Here is a 25,844-nt window from a genome sequence, read left to right as displayed (position 1 = left end):
ATTTTGAAGGATCTTCAAACTAAATACAAAAATATTCGAAGGACTCGTCCTGATGGGAACTGTTTCTTTAGAGCATTCAGCTTTGCTTATCTAGAAAGTTTGCTCAATGACAGACAAGAATACAATAGGTACACTATATCATCTGCTATTATTTTGAAATTCCCAATATTAATGAATTTTTTTTCTATAGGTTCTGTGAAATTGCAAGTAAAAGCAAGGATAATTTAGTAGCTCTTGGGTTTCCACAGTTTACCATTGAAGACTTTTATGATACTGTAAGAGATTATGAATTTTTTAAATAGCTTTAAATTTATACTTATGATAAATATATTTCTTTTAGTTTATGGAAGTTCTGAAGAAAATAGATAAGCAAATGACTTTAGAAGATTTATTGGAAACATTCAATAATCAAGGCTATTCCGATTACATTGTAGTTTATATGAGGTAAGATTATACTGTGTATAACTGATATTAGTTTTACCATGTGCTTATTTTTATAGATATTTATTATAATGAAACATTATTATATATATAAAACAAATAGAAAATATTTTATAGATGTCTTATAGTATAAAGATTTTATTTCTAAAAGTTTTAAATTTTCATTTCCGATTCGAGATTCTATGAGCCAAACAAGACAAACAAATAGCAAGGAACAACAATTATTTTATTAATTTATCCATATGCATTTCGCCATCTAGGCCTCATCAGTGGATACATCAGGATGTTATTCGTTGATTACGTTTTATACCCAACAGCCGTTCCCAGCATGCATCAACAATCAATCCAGCATTCAAATTAAGTAAATTTACATGTTCGGCGATACAGAAATGTTCTACAATTTTTCTTTCTAAGTTATTTTCTATTCTATACAAAATTTTAGTATTTTTTATATTTATATTACAATTAAATTTTTGGCAATGTAAAAACCATGCTGATTCCGTTCTTCTCAGTCTAATGGCTGCCTCATGTTCCCTTACTCTCAACTCCAATCTTCTTCCGGTTTCTCCAATGTAATAGTTTGGATTTCCACATGTACATGACATCCTATATACGACACCGGCGATTTTAAATTGGTCTCTGGGCGAATTTTCACTGTTCATTATACTAATTATGTTAAGACATCTTTATTCTTGTTGACGAGCAAAAGAATAAGATGTCTAACATCATTAGTATAATGAACAGTGAAAATTCGCCCAGAGACCAATTTAAAATCGCCGGTGTCGTATATAGGATGTCATGTACATGTGGAAATCCAAACTATTACATTGGAGAAACCGGAAGAAGATTGGAGTTGAGAGTAAGGGAACATGAGGCAGCCATTAGACTGAGAAGAACGGAATCAGCATGGTTTTTACATTGCCAAAAATTTAATTGTAATATAAATATAAAAAATACTAAAATTTTGTATAGAATAGAAAATAACTTAGAAAGAAAAATTGTAGAACATTTCTGTATCGCCGAACATGTAAATTTACTTAATTTGAATGCTGGATTGATTGTTGATGCATGCTGGGAACGGCTGTTGGGTATAAAACGTAATCAACGAATAACATCCTGATGTATCCACTGATGAGGCCTAGATGGCGAAATGCATATGGATAAATTAATAAAATAATTGTTGTTCCTTGCTATTTGTTTGTCTTGTTTTGGCTCATAGAATCCTCGAAGTCGGAAATGGAAAGAGTATAATTTTTACTTGTTAATTAACTAAAGATTCTTGTAGTTTATATGAGGTAAGATTATACTGTGTATAACTGATATTAGTTTTACCATGTGCTTATTTTTATAGATATTTATTATAATGAAACATTATTATATATATAAAACAAATAGAAAATATTTTATAGATGTCTTATAGTATAAAGATTTTATTTCTAAAAGTTTTAAATTTTATTTATCATCTTTTTCCAGTTTTGTAAATATCTGTAAACCCTTATAATTTTAACTTTACTTATCATTCTTTTACCATTTTCTATTTTAATCATTTTTACTTCCTGGCTATTATAGAATATACATAACAAAAATTTCTGATTGGTTACATTTTGATTCCCTCGGTAATCAAAGCTATTTTCTCTATGTTCCTCTATGTTTTGACATTAAAGATCCCAAAAATGTAAGGGGGAGAGAAAAAAACCCTTACAAAATTCTGTGTCAACATCTATTTTGCATTATAACTCATTATGGATGAACAAAAGTTTTTAAACTTGGCAAGGTTATTTCTATATGGAGCATTGATGCTGTTGAATTTTGGTAGTTTAATGGGAGCAGAGGGGTTGTCATATCTCAAGTAGAGTCAGACTTAATAAAAATTTTACTCATTATCTGCATTTACAATTTTTTAGCAACTTGTCTCTATCCTCAGAATTCGGTCTTTTGCCTTTTTATAATAACTAATAATATAAAAATTATCTTTTTTATAAAATCTCATAAGAAAATACATTGGATACTGTTTTAACTTTGCACTAATGTTTCTTACTATGTTTGGAAATTATATATTCTTCTAATAGAGAAATTTCTCATAATTCAGCAAAATTACTTCTTGCTATTTAAATTTTATTCTTTCTCCATCTGGTTAGTTTAGATTAGGTCCTCTTAGGGCTTGCTAGCTGTAACTCTGGTTTAATGTATTAGTTTTAAGCCTTCATTAAGAGTCACTTAACACTAACTTTTCTTTTAAAATATTTAATACAAAACTTTTAGACCCTTTGGGGGTAACAGCTTAGCGGCCTAAAAATTGCATGCCGTCATTAAACATAGAGAGAGTGGTAACTAAATGTATACTGCTTAGAGCAGTGGTTTCCAAGCTTTTTCAATTTTCGGCACCCTTGCTAAATCCAAGTTTTCCCAAAGTACTCTGTGTCAAATTCTAACAAGTACTATTTGCAAAATAGCCAATCGTTTTTTTAATTAAAGAGTTAGGACATTAAGTAAAAATAAATAAAACATGTATTTAAGATAACAAAAGAAATGTAACTGAACAAATTTAATTAATTATAATTAGTAGGATGGATGAGCCTGTTAATCACAGCACATTTACTCAAATCTTGGAATCAAACTGGACAAAGCCACCCTCATTTCCTTCTCTACATCGATTTTCGTACAATACTTAGTTTTTATCACAGCGACAGCTGAAAACCCAGCTTTGCACAAATAAGAAATTGCAAATGGAATTCTCTGAACTTTACCACTCAGAAAGGATATTCATCTTTTACTGATATCCAAAATTCAGTTAATTTCATGCTGCTAAATTTTGTCTTCGACATATTGTCGCAAGACAACTCAATTCAATACTGCAGCAGAAGAAAAGATTTCTGCAGCAGCAGTGGAGCATGACATTAAATGGATCTTGAATCCATGCAAATTTATTGATCTTAACATTTTGAAAATATTTCTCAAACCAGGTGATAAGCTGTGATAAATGTTCTTCAAAAATAGATTTCATACCTTGAGAAAAATCAACTCCATTGGAGGTCAAAAACTGTTGCAACAAGGGGAACATCCTTTTCCTCCATCTTCATTTAATTTTCTTTTCCATAGTTTTAATTTTTTTATAAAAGCTGAAATTTTCTCAATTGACTTTAAAAGGTACATGTTGCTTCTCTGTAAGGAGATATTCAGAGCATTCAGCTTTTCAAAAATATCACATAAGTATGCTAGCTTTACTAAACAATCTTCATTCACAAAATTTTTGGCATACTTGTGGTCTTCCTCTTTAAGAAAAATATAAATTTCCTGTCACAGTTCAAATGTATGATACAAAACAGTACCACGGGGAAGTGCTGTAGTACAACAAAGACGAGATTTTTGAAAAATCTTTCTTTCGTCGACCTAGTTTGTATGAAGTTTACTACATTCACTACATATTCTAAAGGCTGGTTCAATATAGGACTCGGATATTTTGATGCAGTTTCCCTGCAAATAATGCAATTGGTCCACAGTGCGTCAGGGGCTTTGCTTCGAATAAGTGTTTGCAATCCTCCATAACAACCAGACGTAGAACGAGCACCGTCAGTACAGATACCAATATATTTGGTTCACTCCAAATTAATTTTGGATATAAAAATTTCAAGGATCTCGAACAAGTCTTGAGCCTTAGCACCGGCAGTGATAGTTTTACATAAGGGGTCTTTACAATGTTATTACTATCTATAAACTGTACATAGCAAATCAAGTGAGCATCATTATTATTATATGTCTTCATCCAGCTGCCACCCAAATTCCTTTGCTTTTATTTTTTCAATTAACTGATCATTAAGGTCCTCTGCTATGTGCTGTACTCTGCAACTGGTGGTGTTATTGGACAAAGGCACTTTTGAAAGCTGCTTCCCAGCAGACTCACTGATCATAATGTTCACCATATCTACAGCAGCTGGTAGAAAAGAGTTCTTCTGAGATGGTATGCAGCTTTTTACATTTTGCAGTTCTATGTGCCACCTTGTAAGATGGTAACAAAGTATTGTTTGGTATTGATGCCTGCTTATAAAAACTACTTTTATATTGATTTATCTTTTTTAACTTTCTAGTAAAGTAGTCATGAGATTTAATAATCATGCTAAGTTGATTGGTTTCTAAATGGCATTTCAACTTACTTGGTAGCATGCACTCTGGGATTAATTTTTTCTTATTAAGTTATTTTCTACTTATTTTAACATTATTATTACTATTATTAAATTGTTTGATAGAAACTTTAGATAAAACTTTCATACATATTATACACTGAGGCCTCTCTTCACCATTGACTTCTGTCAACATAAAACCAAATAACTATTATCATTTTTTCAATATTTACGCTTCTTTACAATCTTTCCACTGGTTGACAATGTGTTTTCTTTACTTTCACTCTCACAATGCTTATTACTGTTTAGTAAAAACGGATTCATTTTTAAAAATACATACGAGAAGAAATACTTCAAAAACTTCACTTGACTTAATTACAATATTCTGTTGATACAATCTCCGAAAACTAATTCAACGCTGAAATCACATGAAACCGACAGCTATTTATATACAAACACAAAGTACAGTAGGTGATCGGTTGACAAACATAATCCATTCCGAGACTTTGTTTGCTGTCTGAATTGTTTGTTAATTGATTATCGATTTACCGTAGGTTATTATGGAAATTTGATTAATTCTTCCAGAGACCACAAAAAATAAAAAGTATATACTTTCTTACTACATTTATTTATATCTAATAATAAAACTACATATACACAATCTTGCATTTTATTAGTCATGTTTTTTCCAATTGTGGGGGTTAAAGAATCTGTCCAATGTCGATTGCTTTTCTCTCTTCTTCAGGATTTTTAAGAGTAATTAATAGCATTGTAATTGTAGAGATCCCCCAAGCCTATTAACTTCAACCTGGTTTGGATGCAATTCTAAGACTGTTGTTCTGACATCCTCCCACTTCTTCAAAAAAATGTTTAATCGCAAATATCGACATTAATTCTCTTTTTTGGAAGAAAACATATCTCACTGAGTTTCTTGGTGTTCTTCATTCAAGAGTTCTTGGCGTTCTTCTGTCGTCAGATCAGTTTCAGGTTCAATTATGAGCTTTATTTCTCAGATGTGATTTTTGTTACTCCTTTAGCTCCTTTGAGTCTTCTTGATTATACAGTATCTTTCTTAGATAAGATTGAATAGCAGCCTACTGTAGACCTGTTCAAGCCATACTGCCCAGCAACATCAGACATATTCTGCCCACTCTCTACCTTTGCTATTATACTCTCAAAAATAAAAACTGACACAAAACTTAACAAGTGCACACCTGACAGCCTCTCAAATACTATAAAAGAATTGTTTCTGTCAGAAAAATAAAAGGCTGGAATTACAAGAGAGAGTTTCAAAGTTCAGAAGAATACTATCCGATCAGTATACACCGGGTTGAGCATCGATGTCGACGTCTCCCACAGTCCAAAAAGTTTCGAATTGTTGCCTGAAGACAAGGGAAGACCAATCGGTATTCATTATTTTACGTCACCTCTTGTGTTTGTTCTGTGAGGTGTTCTTTATCCTATCATGTGTTCGTTGTCCGAACATAAAAATCTTTAGCAAAAGTGTTCGTTATCCGATTTGTTCATTAACCGAACTGTTCATTAACTGATCACCCACTGTACTGAGAAAGTTCGACAAACTACTAAAACAATTAAGAAAATTATTGCAGAGCACCATCTGGTAAATATTTGTAGAGGCTTCTACAAACAGTTATTACTGAGTTAATGGTTTGTTCCAGGTCTGATAGATGTTGCATATTATCACATTGAATTTAAAATGGAAGTAAAATTATGAAAATTATATATTTTGTGGCACCCTTGTGAGGAAGCCAGGCACCCACAGTTCACACTGGGAACCGCTGGCTTAGAGAGATTTTTCCTTTTTCTTCTTTTTATCTCTTCACTTTCTTCTTTCTTTTCCCATCCCTTCTGCTTTCTTCTGCTATTTAAACACTTTTTGTATGGCCATAGTCTTTTGTGAGAGAACTTAAATTTTATGTCATAGTATAACTGAAAATTATCTGACTTTCCAAGTTCCCTTAACTTCATGTTCCAGTGCCAGGAAAGTATAGCAAGAGCCTTGCCAGTGTTTTTTTTAATTATGTTATTCTTAGATTTTTTGCAATTTGATTATAAATCTTAGATTTATATTCATTTGAGTATAAAAACTGTAATAATAATTGTAACAGCTTTTCAAAAATAGCTTCAAGTTTTATTTGAGTAGAAAGAATTTTAATCACCTGTTTAATAAAAAATAAAAATAAAAATTCTTTTAATTTGGTTTCTGTCAGAAGTTACTTTTATTGTGATTCCATTAAACTGGCTAGATTTCATTAAATCACAGATTAATAATAGCTACTATTCGAAAGGATAATTAATATTTTTCTGTTTTCTTACTGATATTACAATATATCTTTTAGTATTTTAATTAATTTTTATGATTAAATTAGTTTAGAGATTTAAATCATTTTAAAAATTTGTTTTATGCTTTCTCATCATTTACATAGAAATTCAAAAAGTATTAGCATAGTACTTTTACTTATTTATATCATCACTATTAATTAAAAAGACATCATTAGTTATCCTACAAGTGCAGGTGACAAACAGCATCCATCTTTGTGTTTTTTGTGTATAAAAACTTTATTTAATTTTGATATTTTGCAAGTGTAAAAGTAATTTTTTTTTTTTTTTGTATCTTATTTAAGAAAGTAAGTAACAATGAATAGAAACTCATAATTTCTTTCATTATTTGAAATTTTTAATAAGAAAGTTAATGCATATTAAATTTTGGAATTTAGTTTTAAAGGATAATTATAAAATAAGACAGTTTAAATAATTAGGTTTTAATGAATTTTCAGATTAATAACTTCAGGACATTTACAAAAAGAAGAAACTTTTTTTACCAGTTTCATAGAAGGAGATAGATCTGTTAAGGAATTTTGTCATCAGGTATTGTTTAATCTTAATTATTTATTTTTATATAGACAAGATTAACACACTTCTTATAATTATGTTTTTTTTTTGTACAAAACCCAGTACAATAGAAGTTTTTATTAACCCCATCAAAATTTAATACCATCAATCCTCCTAATACACAAACCTTTCTGCAAAATTTTAAAAATTTTTGACAAAAAGTTCAGGAGTTATTAAACTTCAAAGAGGGTGAAGAAAGTCATCCACTCCACCCACCCACACACACAGAAAAAACCCCCAAATTTTTTTACATTTGATGTTTCAAGGTTCCTGTTAAAATCTTGGGGGTGTTGTTTTTGACTGATCACCAATGTTTTCTCTAATTTTTTTGGTAGATGAGCAGAAAATATACTTTTCTGAGCAAAAAAAAATTTTGCTGAGCAGATTATGAGCAAAAAGTTTTTCTGAGCATATATATATAAAATCTTATTTTTTCCTATAAAAATTAAAATAACTAATTATAAAGTAGAGATTAAAATTCATTTTAAAACATACTTTTGCACAAAATATTATCTTTTGTCAATGATTTAATGTATTTAATCAAAATATACGTAGCAATAATCATGTTGCAGACAGAGTGAGAAATAAGTAAATATCGATTCAAATCAGTGTGTATGCTCGCCTGCGCAGCACATAAATTCTCGTGCGGCAACAATTTGAGCAGTGCAAAGCTGCGCAGCTTAGAGGGAACATTGCTGATCACTACACACTTTCCCTCTGTAAACTATATAACAGAGCCAGGAAAGTAATATATTCTATTTTCAATTATTGGCCAAACACTGAAGTAAATAATCAATTTGAATTTTGATGTATAATCCAAGTTTTTTGAAAATGAGAATATGCATTACTTAATGGATACTTAAATTACTGTAAAAAAAGCATATATTTCAATGATTAACCTTTCAACCGTGGGATAGTCAGGTATGGTGCTACTCCAAGGTAGTGGAGAATAAATGTGGGAAATTTTTAAAGTATTTTTTGACATGTTTTTTCTCATTATCGTTTCGGAAAAAGATTTTGTAAACAGTTATGTCTAGTAAAAAAAATTCATTTTTTATGTGAATTTTTTTTTGTGGTAGTTTTTGGCGATACCTCCAAAAGAATTTAACGTATATATACATCCCTCACCGCTGCCACATGATCACCCTCGACATATATATACATCCTCACTGCTGAGTGGTTAAAGAAAAAAATTGCCATATTTCAATTATTTCTGTCATGATTTAAATGTATCTTCCCATTTTGTTAATTTTAGTTAATTATTTAATTATGCATATGTAATTAATTAATATTTATTTAATAAGCAGTCATTAATATGTTATAATTGTCCAAGAATAATTTAATAGTAATTATGATAAATAACAATTAATAAAATTTATTATTCACTTTCAGGTAATTATTTAATCATTGAATAATTAAATAATTACTATTAATTTAGACTGTAATATTGCAAATTTAACCTTAACTGAAAACCATGGACAATATTAAAATTTATTCTAGATTTGTAAAATTTTGTACTTTAAAGATAAAATAAAAAACATTGCTATATAAAGCATGTATGTAGCTACCAATCATAATATAGTTTTTATAGTTTATTATCTAGAATTAGAATTATGCTGCTTGTGAACTGCATAATAAGTAACTTATAAATGCAAAAATATTTGTATGTTTACAGTATACAAGCCATCTACTTAAACATTTATCCAGGGACAAAAGAGATCTTTCCAGCATTACATAAGTGTATGCACAAAGAGCATGCTTGTTCTAGCCAAAGGTAACCAGAGAGAACCAATTTAAGCTGATTTAGCATAACACAGATAATCTCGTACTGTAAAAAATGAAGACAGCATTGCAGAAATTGATATGAACAAGTGAGCTTTATTTTGTTTGAGAATATGTTCAAAGCAGCCTCCTTCAGTAACAATAAAAGATGTAAATGGTCAAGCATGACTTTATGAATAGCATATAGCATATAGAATTCCTGTTGTCACTGTTTCTTGGGTCGCTCCTATGCATTTCTCCAGTTCTTGGTGAACTGAAACTAGATTGGTATATGATGTATACCAGCAGTCTCATATGATTTTGGCTATCATATTGTGTGTCTGAATATGCATCGTATACCAATGTTTTTAGGTAGACTCCACAGGAAAAAAATCTGGAGAGAGGGAGTTAAGTCTGGGTATGCATTGGCCATGGAACAAGGCCATGTTGCCCTATCTGATGGTTGCCAAACTACTCTGGAAACCACTGCACATATCTATACAAGAATGAGATGGTGTACCATTGTTCTGGTACCAAACCTGTTTTAGTTGCTTCAATTGCAAGTCTTTGAGCCATTTGTCTACTGTTGTGTTTAGGATGTTCAGATATCAATTACTGTTTAGGGTGATATTGTCAATGAATATGGGACCAAGAAGCTGCTCATGCCAAATTCCACATCAGTCATTTAGGATAAAATGCACTTGGTGTCACATGCATCATGTGCATCACAATTTGTCCAGTGATACATGTTGTGATGGTTATATACTACATTCTGGGTAAAACAGTCCCTAGTCAGTCCATAAAATGTGCTAATGGAGTTATGGTTTATCATACTGTAAATTTAACATCTCATTGCATCACTCAAATTGCTGTGCCGTATTGTCTGCATATTGTGCTGGTTGCAGATAGCAGAAGAATGTGTATGGCAATTTAGGTTGTGGATAGGGAAAACATACATAACCTATGCTGGAAAGATCCTTTTGCCCCTGAATAGTTAAGTGGACACCCTATATTATATATGAGAACATCAATAAAATAGATTTTTTTTTCATTATTGCAAGCATTCATCACTTTTTTCCAACATTTTTTGTTTTTATTAGCAGTGCTATCCAATAACTTTTCTGAAATAAATATCTATTTTAATTTCAGATAATTGTAGTTATTAAAAAGACCATGGGTTAATATTCTTTGTTCATTAGTGTTAAAATATTGTAAATTTTTAAAAATTTCTAAAATGTGTTTGTTATGATGTAAAATTTACATGATAAAATATTGGGCATAACATAATATTTTCATTACTGTACATAATTACCAAAATATGCATGGTGATTCCAAAGAATATAGTTATCTGTTCATAAAGTTAGGATGAATAATTGATTGTAACAAAATTAATGTATGATGAAAGAACATAATTACAGGTTCATATTATAAACATTAACTGCACTGTTCTATGCCATTGTAATTTCCTGTGTACAGTGGAACCTTGCTTAATGAGCATAATTCGTTCCAGAATGTTACTTGTAAAGCAAAACACTTGTTAAGTGAAACAATTTTTCTCATATAAATTAATGAAAACTACAATAATGCATTCCATGCTAAAAAATTACTCAAATATTTTATGTATAACGTTTATTCAAAGAAAATTATACAATATACATTGTTAAGGAGCGTGAATCATAATCATTATTTCTTCTAGCATGGAATGAACCAACCTGGAATGCAAATTTGATTTGCCAAAAACAAAAAAAAAAATAGAAATACTTAAATATTTTCTAATATTTAATTATAGCCTTTACATAGCCCAAGAATTTAGCATATTGTTTGGAATATTTATCATATCACAGGCTATGGTTGTTGTTGTTTATATGTGATATGTCTGAACACAAGTTTGGAAAAATGTGTGATCATAAGTGACACTAAGATGCTAGCAGAACGAGTGCTAAACACAGACTGATGTAGCATGCACACAAGCCAGGACTTTCCCTCTCCTCTTCACTTGTTATGTGAAACATCGCTCGCACGTTAAGCGAGTCATTTTTTACAATTTGCTTTACTCGATGTGAGGGGTGCTCGTTAAGCGAGGTTCCACTGTATAGTGAAAGACAGTCTTTAAATAAATTTAAATCTGTTTCTGCTTTTTCAGTTGAAAAATTTCAATATACAGTGGTGCCTCATATAACATACTTAATTCGTTCTAGGTGCACGTCCGTTATACGAAACGCATTTTCCCATAGATATACGTGTTAAAACATCTAATTCATTCTGCAGCATAAAATAACCGTACTGTATCATAAAAAAATGAACATGGGGTGCATTTTTTTATTCCTCCGCGTAACTCTGCATGAGCGACATCCGTTTAAAAAATTCCCGCGGAACGCGTTCCTAAATTCCGGTGGGAGTGTGCGCCGTCGAACGGCAAAAACGGCCGCTCGTAGCAGTAGTTTACAGTGGAAAGCAACATGGCATTCTCCATGGCTCAGATAGTTTCGTTTCCGGGTCCATTATGTGGTTTTATGAATGAAAATTTAGAAATTGTGAAAGCACCAGTTAGCGCACACGGTGATGAAAGTGTCTTTACGAATTTTTTTCATGGCTATTTTGAATGCTCTTTCAACAAATAATCCATTTTATGGTTAAATTTTACAATTGGGACCCTTCTTTTGCCTTTAAAAGCTCATATTTTAGAATTATAGATTCCTCCATCATATCGATAGCACGGGTGGAGCCATCTTTCTTTCTTTCATTGTCGTTCCTAAATGCCTACAAACAGCAGCGTAGTAGCGGAGACGCAGAGCGACCGCTATTAAAGAACGCACCCATGGAGCAGTCACCAATTATGCTGGAAGGTCTGTTGTTCGCAGTCAGTCCGTTGTTCGCAGCGTCCGTTATTCAAGGCGTACGTTATACGAGGCACCACTGTATTTTGTCAATTCATAATTTCTGCAGGTAATACTATATATCTGTTTTTCTTCATTTTTTTAATATTTGATTGTAAGTATCTATAAAATAAATTTATTGAGTAAGTAATAGCATGCAATAAATTTGGATTCCAAATAATTAGAATTTTAATTTGGGGAAATAATCGAATAAAACTGCTAACAGTCATATTACTGTATATAAAATTAAATTTATTATTAGACCTGACACTGAAATTGCTATTATTTGAATTCACTGTGTCTGCCGTCGGCTAGGTTAGTTTAGCTGACGATTGAGTCGGTTATCAACGATGCTTGTTATTGACTTAATTTTACTGTTTGCATGCACGAATTGGCCTTAGAAATAATTAACATTCAATAAATTAAGAAACAAAATATTAAAATATCAGTTTCATTAACCAAACCTAGACACTAACCTGTAAAAAATGCAGCTTTTTTTTAAAGATTAGTGTCTAGGTTTGGTTATTATTTAAGTGCAGTCAGGGAAGAGTGTCAGTTTCATTAAGTTTAATTTATTTATTCTGTGAGCTATAAAAAATGCCAAATATTTTTCATAAAATTTTAAGTTTAAATATTAAATTAACTGCAAAACTTTTCAGATGTAACAAAAAATTTTTTACATAAATTTAATAAAGCACAATTTTTCAATATTTTTTTGTAACTGTTAAAATCTTTATATATATACATTAAATACAAATGAATTTAAAAAATGTATTAGCCACAAGTTACTGATGTTTATTTAAAAATTGTCGTAGCATTCTAAGAAGGCATGCAATGATGTAGAATAGTGGTTCCAAAACTTTGAAACGTTGCAGACCCTATTATAAAACATATTTTTGTGAACCCTTATTTTCAGCTGTTAACTTATAGCCATTAATTATTGTAATACTAAGTATCTGAGGCATGTTATATTTGTTTTTTGTTTAATTTTAAAAGTTTTGTTAAAATAACAGAATAAATAATTTATAAAATTTAATAAAAAGAACCAACTTTTTTTCAAAAAATCATTAAAATATAACATTTTAATACATAATATACAAATGTATCACATTTCAATTTAAAGATTAACATAGCTTTAAATAATAATTTAATTATTATTTAAAGCTAAGTAATAAAATAAAAGTATCTTTAAAAATGGACCAATGGACTAGTTTTGGAATCACTGATATAGACTATTGCAAGTAGTTATTACTTGTAACTATATGCATTGTCAAAAGCATTCATTATAAACTGAACTGTATTTTTAATATAGTATTTCTAAAAAGGTATATTCATATTTTCATAAGTTTTATCTGTAATGAAATTGAGATTATTCCAAAAATAAATATGCTTAGTTTCTAAGTTATTTAATAGAATAATTCAATATTGTAAAAAGGAAATTGTGTAATTTTGGTGTCCGACGACTATTATATGTCATAATATAATATTGCCGTAAATTCGGTTCAGATAATCCTCAATCCTTGCCGTAATACATTCTCAAATTTTAATCATATAAGATCAACTGAAATGTGTTGGAAATTATAAGACACATTATCTTATTTAAAGATACATTGTTACTTTAATGTTCTGTCACTCTAATGTACCATATTAGCATGGAATCCACATTTCTTATATTACACGACTGTGATGATGACAGAAGTATTGAGAAGAAATTACATTATAACCAATTTTGTTGATTTTTGATATTTCTGAACTGGAAGGGACAGAGGAGGATTTTTGAGTTATGGAAATTACAACTATTGTAATGAGATCGCGACAAACACGCTTACCCATGCTTTAAAGCTGCTAAGATGGCAAGTAATTGGGCTGCAATTTGAAAAAATTGTATACTATAAATTCCCACTGTTGTCCATCTGTGTGTCTTTCCTTAATCTCAAGAATGGAGTTAGGTAGATGAAATCTGAGACCAGATATCGAAACCTTGGAAGCAGTAGGCTTCAACTAACTATATATGAACTTCTGATGCAAACTGGAAGTTACGTTATTTCAATTCAAAACTTTTCCCCTGGAAGCAGTTAATAGATGATCAACACTACTCTATTGTTAAAGGAAAAGTATGATGTACAGGGCAAGCCACTACTAATTTGAGGTGGAGAGCATAAATTTTAAATTAAATATATTAAAAATATGATTGCCATAATGCTGGGCTGCAATTTTTAATGTCACAATAAATAATTGCTCGTTTTGTGTATATCTTCAAGTTTACATAATTAAATGGTTGTTGTTTCAGTTCATTTTAATGTGATAAGTTTGCTTCTAAAATTAGGCACGAAATAAATTCTAATAATATACCTAGTGCTTCAATACTACTGCCAGCAGTTATTTTCTTAAAAACAAATGTTTTCTACCATTTCATTGGCCCTCTTCTGCTTATATACCTGAAGAGGCTGAGAACTTTAAGAAAATAATTGCTGAAAAAAGTATCGAAGCACTAGTAAGTTATTAGTTCTCATATGCAGCTTTCGTGAATGTTTTTGAAATGAATTCTTTGGAAAAATGCATTCTCAAAACTGTTTCGACTTACTTTTCAGACAGACAAATTTCATTGATTTTATAGGAGTATATTGGGAGGAAAATAAAATACAACCATGTATGCCCTAAGGGCTGGGGACCCACTTTAGTGCTTAGCACCACTTTTCTGATCCCTTACAGTTGGTGCCCTTGAATATGACTTAGCAAGAGATTTGACTTAATGAAATTCAATATGTTGTCAACTGCATTTAATGATACAATAATAATTTGTAATATCTAAAGGTTAGAGAAAACAGTTTTCCCTAACCTTTAGATATTACAAATTATCAAAAAACGACGACCAGTGCCGATTAAATTTATTTTAAGTCGGCACGGGTCATTGTTTTTTGATGACTACAATCAAACTGAAATGAACTCGCCACATTTTTTCTACAGAAAAATATATTTTTCAAGTTCTGAAGTACATTTTCATTCATTAGCGAGGTTGAGGCCGAAGTTTTAAATTGAAAACGTGTACGTCGGACGTTCGACGGCGGCGCTTTCCCGTAAGCCTAGAAGTTTGACAATGGCGTTTGGAAAGTCAGTGGAATCGTGCTCGACATTCCAAACGCCATTGTCAAACTTCTAGGCTTATGGGAAAGTGGCGCCGAACGTCAGACGTACACGTTTTCGCGTTTAAAACTTCAGCCTCAACCTTGCTATCTATATATGTAATCGAGACGAGTTGATGATAATAATAATCAGTGCAGAACCCAAATAGTTAGGTGTTGAAAGTTGAAATTTGGTACACAGTTAGGGTACGTCACAAGAACGCACACTTCTCATGGGGAGAGGGACAGGATTAAGGCGTAACAATGGAATTGTTAAGAGAAAGCGACGTGCAAGACGCAGATGCAGTTTTTTTCGTTTTTGCGGGAAATCGAACATACTTTTAGATCCATCTAACAGTTTTGTAATTAGTCTGGAAACAGGGAGAACCTAATTCTTGCATTCCGTGAAAAAGTGAACGGGCAGGGTTGACTGTAACGTAATAATCTTCATTTTCGCTAAAATGGTTAGGAGTTGAAATTTGGTACACAGTTAGAGTACCAAATTTAAGTACCAGTGTTAAGTAACATAAAGCAGATACTTGCTCAGCAAATAATTAGTCTAATTCACAACACAACACCTTTACTTGTTGCTGAGATAGTTTTATTGAAAGAACTAACGTTTTCAATAACAATGTTACGTGTTGAGTTCAATAACATGTTAAGTAACAATGATAGTGTTAAGTAACAATGAAGAACAAGAGAAAGCGACGGGCAAGATTTACGGGCTCTGGAAGAAAATAAAAAAGAAAAAGAGTAATATGTTAGATTTTCAAATTTAAACAGATTAGTTCGGTTTTTCTCGACCTTTCTTCTTTAGAACATTCGATGAAAATCGAACGATATAATCAGAACACGTCGTGAAAATCGAACAACATTAGAACATTCGATTTTCAAATTCGGCCTTTCTTTCGAAATACTTAGTTTGTTGATGAAATTACTCTTTTTCTTTTGTGACTATAACTTAATAATCTTAATTATCGCTATCGTTACTTTTGCCCGAGCAACGCCGGGCCTACCTGCTAGTTTAGTAATAAAATATGATACAAAAAGTATTCAAAGTATTATTCTGTATTTTTAATCCATTGTTATTATTTCTAATTTTATTTGATGTAATTAGGTTTTACTGTACATTGATTTATGTTTCTATGTTAAATTGTACTATAAGCTGGAAATCTCTTCTGTTTTTGAGTACAAACAATTATTATTTGATACTATGCAATTCTGATTTACTCTGGTTTTACTATGCCGTATTTCTGAAGGTGTGGCTGTTTGTCTGCTATAGAAATTAAAGTGAAACTGTTTATGGGGATGAAAAAGGGTTTAATAGATGTAACTTTTCACAAGGAATTTAACAATGCAATTTAAAATTACTAAAATGGCATTTTTATTTAGTTATTAATTAAAATGTATCATGCAATTGGCATAGATTGGTGAGACTGCCCACATTTCCACTTCAGTGTAGGTACAGTGTAGATACTTGCTTTAGAGACATCAAGAACTGATAATAGTCAGGTAATTTCTTTGAGAAAATAGGAGTAAAAATTACGATTTGAGGTTTTTATAATTATTGAGTATTGTCCGAAAAGTGGGAAAATTAAATAATTATTTCAGAGGAATATAAACAAATTAATTCATTTCAAACCGTCTTTTATCATATTACATTTTGTTGTTTTTCTTAGTTGTTTCCATTAAATTAGTCGACAATAACTTAAAAACTTTTGCTTTGTTTCATATCTTACGCAGATGTTATTTATATTTGTTTCTTGTTATCAAAATGAAGGAGTGTTACAGTTTAGCTCAAATTCCAAAACTGAAGTGAAGCCAAACTGTAGCCAGTGGAGCACTCTAATTTTATTTAAGAAGTTTCTTTCGACAAAATTCAAGTTTGGAATAGAAAATATAAAACTAAATATTATAAAAAGCGACTGTCTGAATAAATAGTCATATTAAGACGACCATTTCTTGATACACGCGTGATACCAATGTGCTTGAGTCCTTAATACCAATGTGCACATCTGGAAAGGTGGTTTGTCACCCTTCTACCTGTATAAGCTTACAAAGAAAGGCTGAGACGTGGTTGAAGCTTAGTGTACGAAATTGTCATCATAATGTGACTCTTTATTCAGACGATTGCTTTTGATATGTATTTTTAAAACTTGCGATCGACGATTTTACAAAACTATAAAACTATTTAAAATAGTTCTTGTGTGTTGATATTAACCGAGTTACTTGCTTTTTAACATTGACAGTGACTGATTATTCTGCCAGTTTGCGAAATAAAATCCCGCAACGAGTTGCGAACTTCTCTACTGTTGAGTTTTTATTATTTTTTTAAACCGTATTATTAAGCAAAGAAATAAAATTGTTTGTGGCGCTATCTAATGAGATTTTACGAAAAACTTTATATATCTTTTACTACTATAAAATGGCAAAAAGCTTAATTTTGAGGGTAAGGATGAGTTTTATATATATATAAAAAAAGTGCAAACGTCAATATCGAATAAACTTTTCATTAAGTCCTACCTCTGTCGAGATAAGACACACGACCCCCCTCGACCTTTCACCACCAAAATTTAATAGCATCCTTTATATACAAGATGCCCGTTCCAATTTGTATTTTAATCTTCATTCCATCCCGAGATATTAAACGAAATAAACGCCAACACACACACACACATCCACGTAATTTTTTGACTTTTTTGGTTCAGGAGGTTCAGAGATTTGCAAAAAACTCGGAAGGTCAAAGTTGACACGATTCCAATATTTTCTCTCGTTGTGTATACATAACAGCAGGGAAAGTAAAACGTCAGTTTGCCATACCTTTGTAATCATTTCATTGTACGTGGCAGATGACGACTGGATGGACAATAGTATTAAGCGAATTTTCTTCAAGTTAATTAGGATTACAGATTTTTTTATTTTGTAATCTACTTAATAGCTACATTTAAATTTGCTATGAATTTAAAGTACTTATCCTACCACAGTTTTCAATAAGGAAAGTTGGCCGAGATTCTATTAAACCAGTATGTACAGTACATTTCGGGCCTATTATTGCTTTCCATAGTTGGTTTTATCTCTGTTAAAACATTAAAAAAAAAATTGTTTTGACTTTGTTTTACAAATTGTACTCGACATTAAAATTTAATTCAAATCGGTATTTTCTTCATTGTATCTCTGGCATGCAAATATGCGTCGTTATGCATAATCCTTCAAATTCAAAAGTAGCTATTAAGAAGATTAATGAAAACATAGGACGAAAAGTAAATAATTACAATTTATAATTGTGTCGTCTTATTTCATGAAACTTGTTTATACTTTTTACGAACTAAAATGAATTTTCTTCTTGTTAATTTACCTTTTTTGTAACTTGATTATTAAATATATGCGATTTTTAGTTTTATTTATAAAAATTAAATTTTGTCACATTAATTTTCAAATAGAAAAAAATCGAGAGAGAGCCAATGGCTTAAATTAGTTTTGTATACACTACCCATAATTTATACAAATTTTTTGAAAACTATTAATATTTAGACCAGTGATTCTCAAACTTTTTCGATCCACCGCCCCCTTTGTTCCACAAAGTTATACCCAATGCCTCCTAACTCATTTTCTCTTGTGTGAGAAAAGATAGAAAAGTATTCCTAGGAAAACTTTTCCTATGAATCTCACACTTTGTGCCCTTACCGTACATTGTTCTCGACATCTGGAAACCATTAAACACAATGTTTCCTCTTATTTGTTTAACAGAGGAAAGGGAACGGCTGTCAGTGACCCCAACTTTTGCCTTTGGTCACCATTCAGTACCTTGCCTCCAGCACCCCTCTAGATTTACTCACTGCCCACAAGGGGGCGTTATCGCCCACTTTGAGAAACGCTGATTTAGACGCTGCGATGAAGTTTGTTCACTCCAGACTTGTTTATCTGTAACAGAAACATCTCAAACGTAACCTATTAAACTTGCGATGTATTATAATAAAACCAAAAGTAAGTAATAAAGGGAGCCTGGTTCCCTAGGAGTTTGGCCGTGCAAAACAGTTAGGACAGATTAATGTTACTAACTGTTTTTGCTCCACCCATCTATTTTTAAAGTCACATTTTGTCAGAACGACTGTTTTTAGGGCGCACAATTTCTATCTGTGCATTCTAAAATTTTGGCAAGTAGAAATAGTCCCATGCGTCTAACCCATTTTTCTCGTAGAATTGTTAGCACGGGTCAAATGCGAATAGGGCGACTAGTGTATACGAATTAAATTAATATTACAAAGAAAATTTTCCGGCAATGGCGACATTGTCGGGATAAGAGAATTCTCTGATCAAAAGACAAACGCGGGTATTGGTTAAGTCGAAAACGACATACAGGTATTTAATAACGGTGTTAAAATTAGTCGCGTGGCACTTTCATTTAGTGTTTTACGTAAGAGGTTGTTACTGAAGTGTTTTCTTTTATTCAGGAAGTGGAACCCATGTACAAGGAGAGCGATCACATCCACATAATCGCGCTGACTCTGGCACTGAACGTGGGCGTGCGCATCCAGTACATGGACAGGGGCGAAGGATCGGAAGTCAACGCGCACGACTTTCCGGAGAAGAAGGAGCCGAGAATTCACCTGTTATACAGACCCGGCCATTACGACATCCTATACTGACCGACGGTTGTACAGTCGACATTCCACCAGACGACTCTGGCAGATTCTATCTATTCGTTCTACGGAAAGAAACTTCTAATTGTGATCGGTAAGAGATACGTCCTTGGCCTAAAACTGAGGAAACACTTAGGATATAATCGATGCGCGCCATCGTTTCACTGCCCTCCGGAGCACCGAAGTTCTTCCCGTTTAGTCCCGAGACTCTTTTTTACTCGTTAGCAAAATAGTTGCCGACGTTTGTTTCTTCTAACCCGTTTAATCCTAATCCTAATCCGTTTCGTTGTAGCCTTAACATCCGGTAACTTCCATGTTAAGTTATTTTACACGAATAAATGCGAATCGACAACGTAGTGTGGTTTACCGGTCGGCAGTCGTGCACCATCCCGTCTTTTCTTTTCCAAAGTTTTCTGTACGCATTTGTTTTTACTTGGCACGTGATTTAATGCAGTGAATAAAGATGTTTCCAAACAAAATAATTTATTTGACTCGGTAATGGGAACAAAGTAACTGTAAAAACGAGATATAAAAAGACAAACACCCAGATGAAGCGAGGAACGAATCTTGGCAGTGATTTCACGAATTTCTCGCAGAGGTCTGATCCAAGACGAAGTAGACGATCGAGCAAAGGTACAGAGGAAGACATCCACCTTTTTGTCACATTTACACTGTGGATTTGGAGATTCTCTACTACGAAAACTGTATAACAGTCGCACGTCGCGTTCTCCTTAAAATAACGATTTAGAAGAAAAAAAGGAAACGGTCTAGAATTTTCCAGAAAAAATCGCACGTTTTGTATACAAAGTGAGATTGACGGCAGAGATATATTTTGGCACTAACGAGACTCTGCTCCCATATTTTTCTGGAGAAGTAGGATGTGGCGAAACGTTTGTCTAAATTTGGCGCAGTTACGTCACACGGAAGCACCGTCGCGCGTCAGTTGTAGCGGTAAGTTCTGTCGTCGTCACGTTCATAACACTATTGTTCCGACTCTGTCGATACGGGAAGCAAATGAAAACACTTAAGAGTCCTCTGTTTCATACAGTCTTTCGGTTACGAATGTTTCTGCGAAGAGTGTGACAGTTGACCGGCCACGGTGCAAGACCGACAGCAGAATTTTGCATAGTATTGATTAACGCAGTAATTGGCTTTCACTATTAAATCACAATTAGCGAAATACGGCTTGTCCGTGCAATCTTCGGGGACGTCGACGTCTGAAAGAGAGATTAACGGCAATTAATCCGATATACTGCTAAAATTAACGGTTACCGTCACACACACATCTTTATTACAGCGAAATAGAACCGATCAAAAGTCAGTCTTTATAATTTAAACTACATTTGTTTGATTTTCTGTTTCGTCTATTTCGGGTCGGAACCACCCGCCATACGCTCGACAAATTTCCACGCATTATTTTCAGACAGTAATAAATTTTCTATAGCACACATCCTGTTTGTTAATATAAAAACTACTAAAGTCTGGCTTGCGCCACACAAGTAACACGTTTCTATATATATTTCTCAAGTTACAGATAAAGGGAATTTTAGAAACAAATTATACGAAATTCGGCGTGGTGATCTACGGGTACCGATCATAATCCCGAAAACATAACGTATAAAAGTCATTTATTTACATTTTTAAACTAAATTTATTTGAGGAACGCGTGAGAGAACACTTCGAAGGGGCTACGAAGTGCGCTTTTTTTCTTTTGGGCAGGGTTTTCTCTTCGGAGAATACGCTCTTATTCATTTTCTACGCGGCGTTGCACTTTTTTGAAAATTTTCCATTCCCTACCAAGTTTTCCCGTCTTCCCTTCGGGTAGGCGGAAATCCATTCCGCACGCACTCGTACACGGACCACAAACTTCTCTTTGGGAACCGAGAATTTAGGCATTTCGGGGTTACGACTGGAACCCGTAATTTAAAACGACGTCGTCGGCGTAAACCGGATCCCTTACACCACCCGACATTAGTCTGGCAAAGTAGTAGAGAAACGGAGAGTTAAAAGTTATTTGGGAGTAGATAGAAAGAAGAAAAGCAGCGGATTAGTGTTCTTTCCAGTTAATAGAATTATCGGTGGTAGGATACCAAAGACAAAAGGAACCACAATTAAGATATTAAGTTAGAGCGGGCGAGGAAAGTCAATAAAAGCGTAATGTCGCGCCACGCCGTTTCGGTCTCGTTCTTCGGCGCGATTTTCTTCCCCTTAGTAGGCGGTCTCCCTCGGAACGCGCCGGGTCCACTGGGCTGGCAAAATAATTAATTCGGTCGGGTCCGAAAAGGTTATGGGGACGTTCTACGCCGGAAGTCCGAAAATATGGCCGCAGGCGCGCTAGCTGATTCTTTTACGTCGGTGGCGCTTACGTATCGACTCCCGGGAATTTAACGCGCTGCCAAATTACGGAAAACACCGGCAAGGATTAATAAACCGGGTCCTCGTCTTTATAATATTACCTTAACAAGAGTTCGGACAGCCGGAAAACCCACCTGCCGTGTCGAGGCCACTTGGCGCTTTCGAAATATTTCCATCCGTTTTGACGTTTTGCGCAGATAAGACTGGTCTATCTTCGGTCGTGGGTCGACCGGTTTATTCCCGAAACGTAGAACGTGTCTCGGCACGTTGGTGGGGCGCGGAGTAACCAAATAGGCTGTGTGGCCGTGCAAAAAAGGCAAGAGGGTTTTTTCCTTGGTTCGGAAACTTTTCCAAGCAATTTTATAAGACTTGGCCGTTTTTAGGTCTTAACGCCGGATAAACGAGGTAAACTTGTAAATTGCCGGTAACTGCGAAAATCACTTTTATCGACTATTTCCGAACGTTTCCGGTATAAAATTCTACCGACGAATCGAAAATCAAAACCGCACATTTCGAAAAATATCGAATTTTCTTTACCGCGCACTTTCTGCAATTCGGGTAAAGAGTCCGTTACGGGAATCCCAGTAAACGGTAAACGTTAAAACGCGGTACTACGACCGGCTGCCGGTATTAATACGGCTAACGCCAAGGAAATTGACCTTGGCAAGCTGTGTCTTCTAAATTTTAAACGTACAGTACGTACAAACCGTAATCGGAATTTCAAAAAACCTACCGGCTATTTGTATTTCCAAGGAAGCCGAGACAGGGCCACGGGCACCCTCCACCAGGCACACGTATCTTCCGCTGTGTCGAATTTCCGCCGCCTCTATCGTCAGCGTGCTGTTGGGCCACACTCGCACTTTCTCGTCGTTTTCCGCCGGTGCGCTGCCGTTTCCGAAATACCAGCGCACCCCGTCCCGGTGGCTGCCCTCCACCGCGCAGTCCAATCGCACGGTGGCGCCCGGCCGATAGTTTCTTCTGTTGCTGCGAACTTCCACTTTCAGAGGCACTGCAAAGAGAAGCGGACGAGTGAGTGTGGGGACTGGGTGGTCTCCCGCCCCGGGCCCCCTACTTACCGGCCACCCTGAGGATCACCCATCGGCCGGCCCTACCCGCCGGGTTTTCCGCCAGGCACGAGTAGTTGCCGGCGTCGGCTGCCGCCACCGAAGACAGGTGCAGAGAACCGTCGGCCCTCACCCGGCTCCCGTCCACCGGGTGTCCGTCTTTCGTCCAAGAAACGCGGGGAGCCGGAACGCCGCTAGCCGCACATTCCAGCACCACCTCCGATCCCGGCTCCGCTGTCTTCTCCTCCTCTTCTTCCGTCTGCATACGGGGCGCCACTGTCGACGATAGTACAATTAGTACCACCGACGCCGAAACATTTAAAACCCCACTGACGCCACCGTTGCCGCATTTTAACGAAATCTTACGCTATCGGTTATTATAAACTGGTTATAATTATCCGGAATAACGGAATAATAATTCCACTGTCGAAGACGACTTTCGTGTATAATTAATTTAATTATAAATGCCGATAATCGGTAAAATCCTCTCCGGTTTGACTCCCGTCGACGCTCGGCCTTCGTCCGAAATAGCATTGATCCCCCTAATACGCCGACCTCCTCGCAAAATTTCGCAAGTTTTGAACAAAAGGGGCGGAAGTTATCCAGCTTGGAAAAGGTTGAACAAAATCGCGCCCCTGGCCAACATCCCTCCATACATACACAAAACGGCCCGAATTTTTTTATCTTTTTGCATTTCTCCGCGTTTCTAGGTCCGCCGATCCGAAAATGTAAAAAATCTGGCCATCAATGACTACCCTACTTTCTCCACCATTATGTATAACTGCCGGGAAAGTGAAAATAAGTAAAAACAATAGCGAGGTTGCGGCCGACGTTTTCAACGCGAAAACGTGAACGTGGGACGTTCGGCGCCGCTTTCCCGTAAGCCTAGAAGTTTGACAATGGCGTTTGGAATGTCGAGCAAGATTCCACCGACTTTCCAAACGCCATTGTCAAACTTCTAGGCTTACAGGATGGCGGCGCTCGAAGTTCACATTTTTGCGTTGAAAACATCGGCCGCAATCTCGCTATTACCGACGCAGAAAGCCCATCGCCCATTATATAAATAATTAGAGAGACGGAGGGAGTTAGCCGATCCGATATACGACATACGCTTCCATTTTTATCTAAATACACTCTCCACAGACTACTGGGAGCTCCCTCTCCCCGGCCTACGTAGGTAGCCCATCCTGCCCATTCGACCGGCTCCTTCCCGACACGCGACTGGCAAAAAACTTTTTCGTACTTTCCCCTTGGTCTGTCGCGCGCGTGGTTTGACGGCAAAGGAGAAACCCACCTGCAGGAAAATTCAAAGTGGAAATTTGGAATTTTTCCCAACCCACGGATGAAACGTTACGGTAAGTCGTATTTTGTCGGCCAAAGGGCGAGGTGGAAAAAATCCCGAAAGCCGTATTCGAACGTACTGTACTTCTTCCGTTAATTTTCTTTTTAATTAAAAGGCGTAGTTGGAAAGTTTTAAATTAACTCAAAACGACTATTAAACGCTTACCGCTACTTGGAATTTAATTCGTTCCGGGGGCGTTCGAACTCCCGGTCGTTTTTTCTGGTTAGAAATAACGGGAAGGCCGATTAATCCATTCCCAGATCCTAAGCGTTTCCATAAACTTAAAACGGCAAATACGCATAATTTAAGGTAAAAATAACGCCGGAAAATTCCCTAATAATAAATTAAAGCGTCAAAATCGTAAATAAAGCCTGTAAATACTGTACAGTACTTTACAATACAACGAAAATTGCATTTACCGGTGGCAACCGTGAATTCGGGCATCCTACGGACGGCCGCCGAATCTGTCGGGAACTCGATAAGTAAAGGTTACCCGGGGGCCGACGGAAAGCTTTTGCCTATTTTTTACGGTCGTTCTTAACGTAGATGCGGATTTAATTATAACGGTTGCGAAATTTACCACGTTATCGGTAAAGTCGGATGGCGGTTAGGTTACTCGGGCAGATTTGCCCACCGGCTTTCCCGTAGCTACCAGAGGGCACCGGAAAATAAAGTACACACTCGAGTAACGATTTACCCCTTTAATCCGGCCACGCGCCATACGTTTAGTTCTATCCGTAGCTACCGGAAATTTAGCCGAGCGGCGTTCTACGGAAGCGTGGCATCCGTATCCTAATCCAGGGGAGAGACGGCATTCTAAACTTTTTAGTTGGTTTTCCTCCAATAAAATAGAAGTGGAAACGTCTGGGCATTAAAAAAAAACCTATTGGACGGAGGCTTTACCAGTTTCGGAAGGATCGTAACGTGTAGAATAAATTCGTAAAGCCTGATACTCGCACACGGAAATGGACGACCGAACGGCAAAATGACGTCACTTTTGCCATCTAAGCCGACGGAAAACGAAGTTGAAATTTTTCGACTTGTCGCGGCGGAAAGCGGAACAGTAAAAATTAGACCGATAGGAATGTCGTCATAAAGATCACGTGGGACGATATCATTCGAACTATGGCGGTGGGCCAAGCTAAAAAGCTTTATTTACACAGTATACTAACACGCTAATATATTTCGTTTATATTCTATATTATTATCCGA

At 34.8% G+C, this 25,844-nt stretch overlaps 2 protein-coding genes across 2 annotated transcripts in view; one reads left to right on the top strand and one right to left on the bottom strand.

Moving 5' to 3' along the window:
* LOC136989237 (ubiquitin thioesterase OTUB1) overlaps positions 1-20,353 on the top strand; it is a 55,553-nt gene extending 35,200 nt beyond the window's left edge. Inside the window, exons 4-8 of the mRNA XM_067287344.1 lie at positions 10-128; positions 191-275; positions 341-444; positions 7,358-7,448; positions 19,683-20,353. Coding sequence (XP_067143445.1) covers positions 10-128; positions 191-275; positions 341-444; positions 7,358-7,448; positions 19,683-19,877 — 594 coding nt within the window. The 3' untranslated portion in view covers positions 19,878-20,353. The remainder of the gene's footprint in view (positions 1-9; positions 129-190; positions 276-340; positions 445-7,357; positions 7,449-19,682) is intronic.
* Positions 20,338-25,844, bottom strand: part of Ppn (Papilin) — a 40,202-nt gene continuing 34,695 nt past the window's right edge. Inside the window, exons 35-37 of the mRNA XM_067287324.1 lie at positions 23,303-23,566; positions 22,960-23,235; positions 20,338-21,088 (exon numbers count right to left, since the gene is read on the bottom strand). Coding sequence (XP_067143425.1) covers positions 20,928-21,088; positions 22,960-23,235; positions 23,303-23,566 — 701 coding nt within the window. The 3' untranslated portion in view covers positions 20,338-20,927. The remainder of the gene's footprint in view (positions 21,089-22,959; positions 23,236-23,302; positions 23,567-25,844) is intronic.

This window comes from Centruroides vittatus, unplaced genomic scaffold, assembly GCF_030686945.1.
Source record: "Centruroides vittatus isolate TY-2023 unplaced genomic scaffold, ASM3068694v2 scaffold_450, whole genome shotgun sequence".
In the NCBI taxonomy this organism is placed as follows: Eukaryota; Metazoa; Arthropoda; class Arachnida; order Scorpiones; family Buthidae; genus Centruroides; species Centruroides vittatus.
Note: the sequence above shows the minus strand (reverse complement) of the source record. Positions and strands in the feature narration are given on the sequence as shown.